Below are 14442 nucleotides of genomic sequence, written 5' to 3'. Positions count from 1 at the left end.
ATCCGATACCAACTCGCCACTAAAACCCAGCCAGCATAACTTATCACAACTTTTACCTTTGACACCCACTGCATCCTCAAGGTCCTTGGCCTGCTACCATGAAATAAATGCCATGTGCATCATATGTGTTAAATGACCTTGCACATTTGATTAATAACTTAATCAAATGTTATCAACAAGATTAAAGCATCTCGAAATTTCACATCCTTGTGACACCAATCTCACCCATTGGCCCCATCTCATCCTCTCCGATGCCTAAACAAGCTGCCATATCAAGAGAGATGAAATTTGATCGTGCCCCTGGATCGAGAAAAATCAAAGCATGCTAATCTCTAAGTTTGCCCGGCGTCCTACAAAGTTCAGCACTATCAACATTGGGCTAATCTACCACTATATCATACACTAAACTAGTAATGGTTTTTCCTTTCTTTCCCCAATTATCTTTTTCAGCTTGTTGCCTATTAAGATAGTTCCTTGCCATGTGCCCTTCCTTCTCACAAATAAAGCATTTATTTGTAGCCATCAATTCCTTATGTCATGCATCATTTTTCGCACTCTTTCTCTATCATATGTTCCTCTTTCCAGCCCTATTTTCAGATCTTCCCTGATTTTCAGCCTTTATTTCAAACCTCCCCTTTTTCTCAGCCTTAGCCTCTTTGACATGTGACTTTGCATCAATGTCTTGGAACCCTGCATCTTTTCCATGCAGCAATGCATCAGTTGTAGTAGCAGTTTCTATGAGCAAAGACATACTAGAAACAGTGGACTTTATGCAATAATCCCATATACACTTTGGTGGCAAACCACAAACATACTACTCCACCTACTCATGGAGGGGTATTGACTGATGAGAAGTAATGGGCAACAAAGCATCCCAAAACTTCTTATTATACTAATCCAAGTTCTTGCAATCCTTTGAAATCCAACCGATTGCATGCTGTTACAATGTCTACTTCAAAGATACTTGTCAACCAATTTGAAGTAAAAATTTGCTTGAACTTGACCCAAGTGGTAGGTACCTTTCGCTAAATGAGAAGTGTAGACTACCACTGCAATGAAGAATGTCGCCGCCTTGCATATCTTAGATGCCTCTATGAAGTTGCCTCCAAAATAGGCTACATCAAACTACTGAATAATAGTTAGTGCTTTCAGCCTATCTTGTGCACCAATGAAAGTCTCAAACTTCACACTTTTGCCACCTTCATCATAGCCCTTTAGCGATGTTGAGCTAAAACACACTTTATGGCTGATTAGCATTTTTAACAACCCCAAAACATGCTTAATTAATGAAAAACACAAATTTGGTGCGTGGTTTGAGAGAGTTTAGTGGTCCCCCAAAACCCTAATTTTTTGAGGCACCCTTCAATATCTATAAATAGACCGATTGGCCACCATTCAGCCTTATTCTTTCAGTGCAATTTTCAGCCATCAACCTTCATACAATGTTGTTTGGCTAAAACAGCCCTCAATTTGCTCTAGTCTCTCACCTATTGCTACACCCTCTTCAAGGCATGTCACCTAATCTTGGAGAGTTTTTGCTGGCTGGAAATGGTCTATCAACTATTGTAGCAGCTATGGTAGCCTTCCCTCTATCTCTCTCAGCTTCCAAACCTCTCTCTCTCTCTCTCAACCACAAACCAAGCTCTGGGTGCTCAAGCCACCACCAAGGTGCCTCAAAATAACACCATGTCGATGTTAATCATACCAATCCCTGAAAACAAATAGTAGCCATGGCAACTCTCAATGCATGTTACCAATGCCCTGCCGTAGCACACATGACCATGGATTCCCCGCATTCGGACAAACTGCCAAAGTGTCGCTTCATGTAAGCTCAAACCTCTCAATCAAGCAAAACAGCCCACCATAAACCGAGATGTCAATCCCAACTCTAGGATTCCAAAAGCTATTAGAATTCAGAAGTTGCACTCTGGGTCCACTATAACTACATATCAATGAGACTAAGATGTCCCATCAACACTACCCTCTCACACTCCCTCTCTGGCACTAGAGAGTCATGAGGGATAACAATCAAACAATGGGTTTCAAGCTGTTTTTTGGCTATGTTTGGTCCATATTTTCCTTTCGTGATACACTGCTCAGCTTTAGAGAGGGTTCATGTATATCCAGTTGTCATGTTCTCATCACTACACTCTAGTTATTGATGTTGCTCGTTTCTTTATGTGCTTTCTTTACTGCAAAGGACTCATGCAATCCTTGTGCATTTGTCTTTCTAGCATACTCTTCTACCTGAAGCTCACTTTCATCTTCTCTGTACCTCCCTCCTCATGGCTCCTCCGGCATCTCCACCTCATGGTCAGCATGCAAACATTATTTACTCATTTACCAGTGTTATTTAGGAGACTTGTTGTGTTCAACTTCAAGTTTCTATGAAGATGCTATCACTTGGTGCTTCAGATGTTCCAGTTTCAGAGAGAGGTGCCATACAGCAGCAGAAGAAGAAGTCTCAGTACTATTATTGTTGCACAAAGGGACACCTCCAAAAGGACTACAAGACATTAGCAACTTTACAGCAAGAGCAAGAACGGATGGTGATGCATGGTGACGAATCTCTTGACGGGCGAGTCTTCCTCATCTCCAAGTCCAGGTTTAGGCTCCAACTATGTGGCCCCAACGATGGCTGCAAAGGCCTCCCTTACAAGTTACTAGCAAAGATGATGCAGTCATCCCTCACAACTCTCCAATGCCAGAGAGGAAGTGTGAGAGGATGGTGAGATGGGACAGCCACACCTCATCTCTACAAGTACACAAGTGCGCAAGTTCTCGAGAGGGGTTTCCCTGATGCATTGCCTTCGGAGCTTCAAATCCTAGAACTAGGATTGACATCCAGGTTCATGATGAGCCGGTTCTTTGACAAAGAGCAGAATTGACTCCTAGTCTAAGCTCACATGAGGGAACACTTTGGCTGTCTGACCCAAGTGTCCCAAGGAAATCCATGGTCAGATATGTTTAGAGGCATTTTTGAAAGGCTGGTCTTATACGCTACTACAAGACATTCTTAATAGATATTGAGAGCTGATATGATTCTTCTCTATTTTCAGGAGTTGATATGATTGACATCGACATCAAGTTCTCTCTGATGCACCTTGGTGGTGGCTTGCGCACCCACTGCTTGGGTATCCATGGTTCTACTCCAGTAGTCTTTGTTATATGTACTATAATGGGACATTACCATTGTATACTATATTGTATCAAATCACCCATGATCTAAGAGAGGGTATTAGGAGATTTGTCAATTCATGGTTGAGTTTGTGCATGTGATTCAGCGGGCTAGGGTACCAATCTATTTCCTAGATTATTTAGGCATTTAATCTGGCATTTTATGGTGGCTATTTTAGCATTTTATGCTGGTTGACCAACATTAAATATAGCATTAATTTTGCCTATGTATTTCACGCACTCCTCCACAGTCATCACATTCATCATCTGACAAATTCTAGTAGAGGGAGAGGAGCAAGTGCCAGTGCCTTCACAGCCAGTGACTCACATTGGGTCTGTACTGTCTCATATCTTGGTATATGGATTCCATTTCTCAAGAGATGCTTCTCAATTCTTTGTGCAACGTTATTTTCTTTTGCAATGTTTCTCTTTCCTTTATCTCTCGAGTTCAACAATCTATGACAACAGTTTTCCACTCTTCCATCCCTGCATCCACTTCTGACAAATCTAACTCCTAGTCTTGAGTTCTCTCTCTCTCTCTCTCTCTCTCTCTCTCTCTCTCTCTCTCTCTCTCTCTATCCATAGTATGGAGCTTCATCCACCATAGCTTGCTAGGTCCATACACAACAGTGGTATCACAGCCACAAATCTACCATCAGCTCAATAGTCAACCTCCCTATCACAATCTGCCCTATGAGATAGTTGTTTGCCATTAATAATAGTAAAAGCAAGAAGATGAAAAAAAAGAAGAGAAGAGGAGATATCCAACCTATCCAACACAACCGTGTGGTCCTTCCAGCCATCACCCAAGCCTTCTGCCACATGACCAATGTTGCTTGTTACTATACCATGAGGCCTGCCATAGAACACATCAATATCCCCCAGCTACAACAAGATCACCTGCCAAGAGCTTCAAGTGTTGCACTACACATCTTTAGCGTGCATCTCCTAATGATTCGGTTGGTGGTGTCTACTGCATGCATCAAAGTTCTATCCATCGCTTCACTACTCTTCCGGCTTGCATGCTACTCTGGCTAACAATCCCAACCACATTACTTTCTATCATTATCTTTCTCCACATGCTACCGTTGATGTTCGTCATGCCACTTCTTCGCCATTGCCTCATGTCTCCAGCTTGTTCATCATCTTTTTTTTTTCACAAATAAAGTTGTATTACTAAAACCCTAATTTATTCAAAATCAAAGCTTTGATCAAGGGGTTGTTCGCATGAAATTGAAAATTTTGCTTTTTTAGTCAAATTTTCATATAATCACTCAAATTTACCAAAGTCTTATCAACATATTTATTTCCCTTTCAAATTTCTCCAAATATTATCACAAAACTTAGGGCTTTTCAATGAAGAACTCTTCATTGTTCACATATCCCTCTATATGCATCCAAAGCTTTCCAATAAGCGGCATGACGAGCTCCACATAACCCTTACATGCCATTCCAACTTCCCCCATGGGTCCCATCTCATCCTCTCTGATGCCTAGGCAAGCTGCCATGTCTACAAAAATGAACTTGGCTCATGTCACGAGGTCATAAAATTTTGAGATACTTTAAACTTGCTCATAGCATTTGATTAAATTATTAATCAAATGTGCAAGGTTGTTTAGCACGTGTACACATGGCAATTATTTCATGGTAATGGGCCAAGGACCTCAAGGATGCAATAAGTATCAAAGGCAAAAGTTGTAATAAGTTATAGTTAACAAGTACTAGATGGTATCTAGTGTCAAATTTTGGCGAAATCAATTTATTGGCCACTAAGGTCAATTGACATTAGAGATTAGGCATTAATTAATTAATTAATGCATGTCTAAGGACTAAAAAATCCTCAAGGATACTTAGAAGATAAATTGGCCTAGCCAATTTAATTATTGGCTTGTGAAATTAAATTTTTTAGCACTAGATTATTACTGAATTAATTTTTAAATTTATTATTTTTTTTAAATTAATAAGCTAAATAATGCTATAAAATAAAATTAGAAGACTATCACTTGGCAAAACTTGCCTATGCAAGTGAAAAAAAACGTTTTTAGGGGTTGATGAAAGTCCATTCCAACTATTGTGAGAGAGAAGAAGACTATTAGAGAGCAAGGAGAGACTGCTCGTGATTTGCAGCCACTATGGATCAATCCTACACAATATGACAGCAATTTGGAGCCCTCCAAGAGCAAGTGACAGCAGCCCAAGGTCCTTTTGGTGTAGATGACAACATACATGAGGAGGCACCAATCTTTCTAGTTGTCCTAAGCTGTAGGTGACAACTTCCATGGCTGTTTGAGCAAGGCAACAGTAGCTTTTCAACGTTTCTCATGATAAAACTCTAAAATTTCTCTTTGTACAACATCCTCTCTCATCCCCCAACCATCTCTCAGGTTATCTCAGCATTTTCCAACAATTTGAGCCATCAAAGAAAAAGACTTCAACCAATCTCTATTGTAAATCCTAATTTACAGAAAAACTAGAGTTTTCACAACGGCCTCGAGATGCGTGCTTAAAATTAAGGGCCTAGGACTTGAATTCCAATAGCTAAAATTGAGGAATTTCAAGGAGATTCTGAAGGCCAACTAACCAATATCAGATTTGGGACTGAATTTGTCTTTTTAAGGAGCAAGGTAAAGGCTAATCCCCAAGCAAACCAAGAGGCAAATTGGTTTGGAGGCTTCTTGGTTAATTTTAACAGTAAGAGGTATTTTAATTAGTGGAGGAAATCAGAGAATCTCAGTTATACTCCTTCCATTTGCAATATAAGATAAAGAAATACCGCAAGGAGCGCCAATTTTGGGGCCAACAAGGAGTCTAATGTCCAAGATTAAGATAGTAATATTTACATTTTCGGTTTATATGAATTTTATGCTAGCTGTAATTAGTATTAAATCGGATTATTTACCACCCTATCCAAAAAAGAAAGCTGGTTTCAACTCGTGCATCATTATCAAAGAATATCAATACATGCTGATTCCTAATTTCACCCAATACTCTTCACAACTTAGTAGCATCATCATTAGGTTGATCACTAACAACACCAAGCATCAATCCCGAGCTTTTTTTCCTTAGAAAATCCTTGATTTTGTGATTTTCCAGCTTGCTACATATTAGGATAGTCCCTTGCAATGTGACCCTCCTATTCACAACTAAAGCATTTATTTGCAACCATCAATTCCCTTCATTGTGCCAATGTTTTCAAGATCTTTTTTTGTTGTTTTGACCTCTTTTCATGCTGATTTTCAAATCTACCCCTTTTCTCAATCTTAAATAACTTTTTATTCAGCTTCTCCCTACTCTCTAGGAAGCCTGAACCCTTCCCACATAGCAAAGCATCTACTGTAGCAGCAATCTCTATTAACTAAGACATGCTAGAGACAATGCATTTAATGCAAAAATCCCTAATTCCTTTAGGCAACCCACAAATACATTTTTCTACTTGCTCATAAACAGGTATGGAGCGATAAGAAGTAATGGGCAGCAATGCACTCCAAACCTTCGTATTATATTGCTCCAAATTTTTACATTCCTTAGAATCAAGCTTGTTCCAAGCTGTCATGATGTCCACCTCAAAGGTACTTGTCAACGAATTTGATGCAAATATTTGCTTGGATTGTACCCATGTTGACGATGCTCTACCTTGCATCAAAAGAAAGACCACCATTGCAATGCATTCCCCTTTAAGAAAGTGGCTACTTGTCACGAGGACGTGAAATTTTAAGATGCTTTAATCTTGCCAATACCATTTGATTAAGTTATTAATCAAATGTGCAAGGTTTTTAAGCACCTATAATACACATGGCACTTACTTCACGGTGACAAGCCAAGGACCCCAAGAATGCAATGGCTATCAAAGACAAAAGTTGTAATAAGTTATGCCTAATAGGTACTAGGTAGTACCTGGTGTTAGATTTGGACCTAGACCAATTTATTGGCCACTAACATTAGTGGTGACATTAGAGATTGGGCATTAATTAATTAATTGACACCAATTTAATGATCAATAATTGCTCGAGGATACTTGGAAGACAAATTGGCCTAGCCAATTTAATTATTGGCTACTAAAATTAATTTTATCAATATTAGAATATTTATTAATTTAATTTTTAAAATTAATATCTATTAATTTAATAAACTGGATAATGCTAAAAAATGGGATTAGAAAGCTACCACTTGGCAAAACTTGCCCATGTTGTTAGAGAGCAAGAAGAGACTATTGATGTGATTTGCAACAGGTCCTTTTGGTGCAAATGACAACATATATGAGAGAGTAGCAATCTTTTTGGCAGTCCTAACCTATAGGTGACAACTTCCATGGCTGTTTGAGCAAGGCAATAGTAGCTTTTCAACGTTTCTCGCAATGAAACTTTGAAAATTCTCTCTCTAGCATCCTCTCTCATCCCCCAGCCATCTCTTAAGTTATCTCAACAAAATTCAATCATTTGAGTCATCAAAGAAAGAGATCTCAATCAATCTCCCTTGTAAATCCTTTTCTGGAAATTAGGGTTTTACAACCACCTCGAGATGCATGCGCAAAATTAAGGGCCTAGAACTTGAATTCCAAAAGTTGAAACTAAGAAATTTCAAGGAGATTCAAGGAATTAGCTAACCAATATCAAATTTGGGGCTAAATTTATCTTTCAAAGAGCAAGGTAAGGGCCAATCCCCAAGCAAATCAAGGGGAAATTTAATTTGGAGGCTTGATGGTCAGTTTTAACAACAAGAGGTATCAAGATTAGTGGAGAATATCAAATTATCTTAGCTATACTCCTTTCATTTGCAACATAAGATTAAAAAATACCGCAAGGGGTGCTAGTTTTAGGGCCAACACAATGTCCAATGTCCAAGATAAAGTGGTAAAGTGTGCATTTTCAATTTACGTGAATGTTATGCTCGTTGTAATTAATGTTAAATGAGATCATTACCACCCTTTCTGAGAAGAAAGGCTGGTTTCACTAACTTTTGAAATCTTTGAAGATTCGTTGAAGTTTCCCCCTAAATAGACTACATCAAACTATTGAATGGAAGTCGAAGCTTTCAGCCTATCTTGTGCACCACTGATGGACTCAAACTTCACTACTTTTCCACCCCTATCATAGTCTTTTGCTGCCCCTTTGGGCGTCAAGTTATCATACATTGGCTGCTATAAAAAGGGAGCATTTGCTGAATTTACATCAAAACAAACAACAAACCAAACATTTACATAACCAACACTCGTTCCTTAAGCCCAATAAACATTTGGGAGTGCAAATGCATTACCAAACATGCTACTTTGTACCCTAGATATCAAGTCAATGCCCCTATACATGGGGTTTTACACATTTCCAGCCATACTTGAATACATTGGGCCTTGCACACCATGAATTGGCTACTGCATACCATAGGGATTTGTGCCATATATTCCAGTATGCGATCCTTGTCCAACCATAGCATGAAAAATCACGCTACTACCAAAGTATTCTAGCTGCCCCATCATAGCATGCATGTCCAGCTATCCAAAATCCATTGGATTGGCACTTCCACGTTAGCCTTACATTTGCATTCCTTTTCCAGTTGGTACCAATTGCTTTACTTCATTGACACGTTTGGGAGCTATTGTATTTCCTTCATTCCCATGTGAATATCCATACTGAGAGGCATCATCACTGCTAAGTTCGATCTCACTGTATGAAGACATCTTGCTGTAATTTCTCAGCTGAACACAAAAATCAGTAATAGCACACAGCTTTGGCTTGCAATCAAGTGCCTAAAGCCCACCAAATCAAATTATTAAGTGGTATCCTGACAATGGAACCATGAAGCGAGCTTTCCTTCTCGGATAGGGTGGTAATTCCTGATCAAGCACTTAATTACAGCAATAAATAAATAAACATAAACTGAAAATGCACAATTTACCTTAAAATTCTTAGACAATAGACACCTTGTTGGCCCTAAAACTTGTGCCCCTTTTAGTATTTCTTTAACTTTATTAACTTTATCGACTAATAGATTGGGTATAAGATCGGATTTCACAATCTCCTTGGCTGATAGCTTGATCCAAAAGCCCCTTACCGTAGACACAGTCGACACAAAAATTGGGCAAATTGCCCCTTGAATTTCACCCAAGCCAAATGCTGCCCCAAATTCACAATTGATAGGTTGGCATCTAGATTCCCTTATAATTCCAAAAATTTCAGGTCCAGAATTTAGTGTGCAATGCCTTCTACTGATGAGGTGGCTATTAAACACTAATTTTTGCAAAAACTTAGGGTTTACTGTAGAATTCCCTCTGCTATCCAAACAAATTGTCCTAAGATCTACTCCAAATGGCTAAGATAAGATAAGATCTTCTGAGAATTGATTGAAGGAGGTGAGAGCATGCCAAAAAGGAAAATTCAAAGATTTCCCATGGAGAAACCCTCCAATCTACCTACTGTCTGATTCAACCAGCAAGAAAAGTAGTCACTTGTAGCCTAGAAACACCAAAATTGCTATCGCCAGCCCTTGATGGCCTTCTCCTGCTATGGGCTGCCTGTTGATGGCTCCAAATGGTTGTTGTCTACTATAATCTACTGTTTTTTGCTCAAAAAATGGACCAACAGCCTTTTTTCTCTCCTCCACCTGAAAACTAATCTAAATGACTAAGATCAAACCCCAAAAACGTTTTCTCAATTTGCATGGGTATTTTTGCCAAATGGCAACCTTCTAAGCCCAATTTTCAGCATTATCTAACCATTAAATTAATTTTTCAGAATTAAATAATTTTAAAAATTAATTTCAAACCTTCTGATCTTGCCCAAAATTAAATATGCCCATCCATAATTAAATTGGCTAGGCCATTTGCAACCTGGAGTGGTTTCTAACTTCTATTGACCCTTACACTCGCATTAATTAGATAATTAATGCTAGTCCCTAGTGTCACCATTTACACTTATAAACAAAAAACTATCCTAGGGTCAAAATTAACACCGACTGACCACCAAAGCCTAGCTGGGATAACTTGTCACAACTTTTGCCTTTCACACCCACTGCATCCTTGGGGTCCTTGGCATAGCCACATGGAATGAGGAACGTGGAATGGGAAACTTCAATCTCAACAGATTTTAGCACACAGAGTAAATCAAGGGTAAGGTTTCCAAAAGGTACTTGGTGAAGCTTCACAATTTGGGTCATTTTCCACATTTGGGTCATTTCCCACACTTTCAGCTTGTTGTCTATGCTAAGAACCATCCCCAACATTAGTCATTGCATTTTCCCCTTCACTACGTGACTAACCAAGGAGTGATACATCCTCTCCACTTGATCCCATATCACCATGTGAAGACATGCTTGCTGTAATTTACTGCTAAGAGCAATTTAAACACTAATACAATAGTCCCAAGCTACAATCGAGTGCCTCGGGCCCACCAATTCAAAGGATTTGATGGTATCCCAACAATGGAACCATGAAACCAACCTTCCTTCCGTGGATGGGTAGTAATTCCCTAATTACAACTTAGTTACATCAACAACATTTATTACAAAATTGAGAAATGCAAATTAACTCACAATCTTGGGACAATGGACACCCTATTGGCCCCAAAACTCACCCCTTTTGGTATTTCTTTAACTTAATGGAAGAAGAATTTGATGTACAATGGGATTTTCCCAATCCCTTTCAGTATTCCAGCTCCTCTTGCTGTCCAAAATGACAGCAAGTCTTCGATCTAATTTGCCCCTTGATTTGGGCAATCAATTGGCCTTCATCCACTTTGATGGAGATGGAAAATGCCCCCAATTCATTGATTGGTTGGTCCCTCCACTTAAATTTGATTGTAAACAGCTTCAGCCCTATTGAATCCAAGTCTAAAGCTTCCAATTTATGGCACACTTCCCAAGGGTGCTACTAAACCCTAATTTCTACTACAGATTAGGATTTACAACAAAGAAATCAAATTTCCCAACCTATGGTGATCTCAATGCTGTAATCTTCGGACTAAGGCTATAGAAAGGCTTGGAGATGAGAGAGAATGTTGAGGAGAGATAAAATTTATACTTTCTTCACAAAGAACTAAAGAAAATCAATCATTTACTGTTGTCGCCTTATCAAATAGTCATGGAAGCTGTCACCTATAGCTTAGGACGACCAAACAGACTGCTATCCCATCCTATATGCTATCATTTACACCAAAAGGACCTTGGAAGGGCTGTTGTCACTTGCTCCTGGAGGGCTCCAAACTACTGTTACATATTGTAGGACTGACCCCCAATGGCTACAAATCACATCAACAATCTCTTCTTGCTCTCTAACAGCCTCCTCCTCTCTCACAATGGTTGGAATAGACTCCGTTAGCCCCTAAAAACGTTTTTTCCACTTGCATGGGCAAGTTTTGCCAAGTGACAACCTTCTAATCTCATTTTTCAACATTATCCATAATTAAATATTAATTTTTATTAATCTAATCATTATTTCCGTACCCAAAAAAATAATCTAACTAGCCAATAATTAAATGGGCTAAAAAACTTCCATTCCCGAGTGTCTCTGCGCCATCTTTGACTATCAAATTGCCATTAGGCTCCATTAAACGTCACTTTTCTAGTGTTATCAACGTTATGGCCAAATAAATAACCTAGGCCAACAACTCGCACCAAACACCACTAAGTACCTGTGTAACATAACTTATAGCAACTTTGGTCTTTGACATCCCATGATATCCTCGGGTCCCAAGCTTGTAAATTTACTCTAACCCCAGTTACACCTCATATGCAACATTTACTTAACCATGTGATTAAAAATTAATCCATATGATAAGTGAGGTTTCAAAAATACATGTCCTCATGACAAAGGTTCTTGGCCTATTACCACAAAATAATTGCCATGTGCATCACATGTGCTATACAATCTTACATATTTAATTAGTAACTTATCAAATGTTATCAACAAAATTAAAGCGTCTCAAAATTTCATATCCCTATAACATGGCCTCTAATGGAAACACATCACTTAAGTGCATCACTTAGGATAATCTACCAAGTCATCCTCCTCCATCCATTGCATCCATCACTAGATTCTAGGCCCTTTTCCTTCTTGAATATTGTGATACTTTATGCTTTCACATTGCTACAGTTCCAACATAGCTAATATGCAACATTGCATTCTATTGACTAGCCCCTCGTGTATACCTAACATACTAGAAGTACCAAATGCACTAGAAAATATTTTTCTTTACATACTTTGGACCATTCCAATCTAACTGTGTATGGAAATTTATACAGTGCCAAAGATAGCAAGATAGATTTTCCCATGCATTGCATGCATTACTGTTACACTTATCATGATCCTCCTAAGTTTTGGTGAGAACATTCCCTTATCCACAAGCAATTTTCATCTTCTAGCTAGAGAAGGATTGGTTCACCGTGTGAACACCCATCAATGGGTGTAGTATTTACTATCTTAGAGATTGTACTTTCATATCATTCTCACATAGTGAATGTGACATTCAAATATTCTCCTCTTATTCACTCATTCATTGTAGTACCTTAGGGATTGTACTTTCATATCATTCTCACATAGTGAATGCGACATTCCAAAACGCATGTTCACTCATTCACTGTGAGTGTGTATATGTGTGTGTGTCTGCGCGTGCGCACTTAACCCTAACCTAACAACAGTATCAAAGCAATATCTTTCAATTGCCACCATTGCCGCATGAGCTACCGTTGAGCCTTAAGCTCGACTACTCTCCTCCTCACCAGCTGTCCCACATTGCAGCCCAACAGTTCCTATCTGCCTGTTATTGCCCGACAGGTTCTGTCACATCATATATGCAACCGATATCTGTCTATCAATTGGTTGTTGCTTGTCCTCGCCACACATGTGTCTTGCTGCCCGTCACTAGCAATTTGTGAACTACTGCCTGTTGGATCATCACTATTATCTCTCAAATCCATCGTTGCCAATCCTTCATGTGCATGTACCTAACAACCTGCTGGCTGTCTCCTACATGTTTCCTAGTTATTTCATGCCACCATGCTGCATGTCCTAAACATAGCCCATCCCAACTGCCTACATATTTGCAACCAATAGATACACCATGTCAAGAGGCCTTGATAACCTGCGCACGTGTTCCACTTGATACCTAACAATCAAAATATTAAATTATTATTTTTCTTTTTGTTGGGAAGACTAACCTATCAATGCTTTCGACTTGGGAGCATTCTGACCTTTGAGTTACTCCTCTTAGTCCAAGACTATCGGAGTCAACTCCTCCCACTTAAGGGTATATATCCATCCTAAAGCAATTAAGGCAGAATAGAATGCACCAAATTGAGGTGATAACTGCAAAAGTAATCGCCATGTCCTCTAAGGTAATCACCTTTCCTCTGTTTTGGACCTGCATCTACAATTGTTGAAGCCTATTGACATACTCCACCATAGAAGAAAGCTTATTGAGACTCAAAGTCCACATCTAAACCTCCAAAGACACCCACTTCATAACGATCAGCGGTTGCCATGATTTTCTTTTCATTGTTAGACATCATGGTCAAATGTACTAATTTCTTTGTCTCATATTCTGGCTTCTCTCTCTCTCTCTCTCTCTCTCTCTCTCTCTCTCTCTCTCTCTCTCTCTCTCTCTCTCTCTCTCTCTCCGCTTGTTTAGAGGGACACAAAGGCACTTGTTCTGGATAAAGCTGACCTCATATGAGAAATGTTGAATCAACTAACCTGCGAGAGAGTGGCAGGAAAGCGAGGACGGATACTCTTGCAAACTCCATCAGGCCGGGGCAAGCATAAGATGGAGTGTCTGCCTTTGGACCACATGGAACGATATTTGTGCGGGCGGCGTCCTCTCTTTGTGCAAGACTCGCTCCCATGGAAGCTCATTGGGACGGGGGCATTTCTAATTGCTCATCTGGAATCACGACACCGCTCTCTCGGGCTTTGGCGGGCGCCAGTGCCTGCAGGAGCTCGCAGAGGAACGCAGGAGCGCAACCCTGCACCAGCAACCCATCGCACGGCGTTCAAACACCCGCCGATACGACAACCTCCTCTTCTGTCCGCATGCCTGCTTTGTCTGAATTTCGACTCATGAAAGGAGAACGTGCCGGGCGGGCCCCGGGGCCCCGGCACATAATTTCTTGTTTTTTTTTTTTTAAATAAATAAGGGTCCCCCCCTTGGGCCTTGGCACAAATTTTACCAAAGAAAGCAGAACAAATTGGAAAATAAAACAATTTTTGGCATATCCCAATTTGCCATGGCTTCCTTGTTACCTTGCACACTTGAGGTGAAATGATGGCAATGAGTAAATATC

The 14442-nt window shown here is 39.6% G+C and overlaps 1 protein-coding gene across 2 annotated transcripts in view; it reads right to left on the bottom strand.

Moving 5' to 3' along the window:
- The window catches only part of LOC148018098 (SET domain-containing protein), a 115743-nt gene extending 101535 nt beyond the window's left edge, over positions 1–14208 (bottom strand). For both annotated transcript variants that reach the window (XM_087662291.1, XM_087662292.1), the window contains exon 1: positions 13856–14208. In XM_087662291.1, coding sequence (XP_087518417.1) covers positions 13856–14014 — 159 coding nt within the window. In that variant the 5' untranslated portion in view covers positions 14015–14208. The remainder of the gene's footprint in view (positions 1–13855) is intronic.
- Between the last annotated feature and the right edge of the window lie 234 nt (positions 14209–14442).

This window comes from Lygodium microphyllum, chromosome 21, assembly GCF_053477565.2.
Source record: "Lygodium microphyllum isolate KBCC chromosome 21, Lygodium_microphyllum_v1.1.10, whole genome shotgun sequence".
Taxonomy (NCBI): domain Eukaryota; kingdom Viridiplantae; phylum Streptophyta; class Polypodiopsida; order Schizaeales; family Lygodiaceae; genus Lygodium; species Lygodium microphyllum.
The sequence above is the reverse complement of the archived record's forward strand: the minus strand, read 5'-3'. Positions and strand labels throughout refer to the sequence as shown.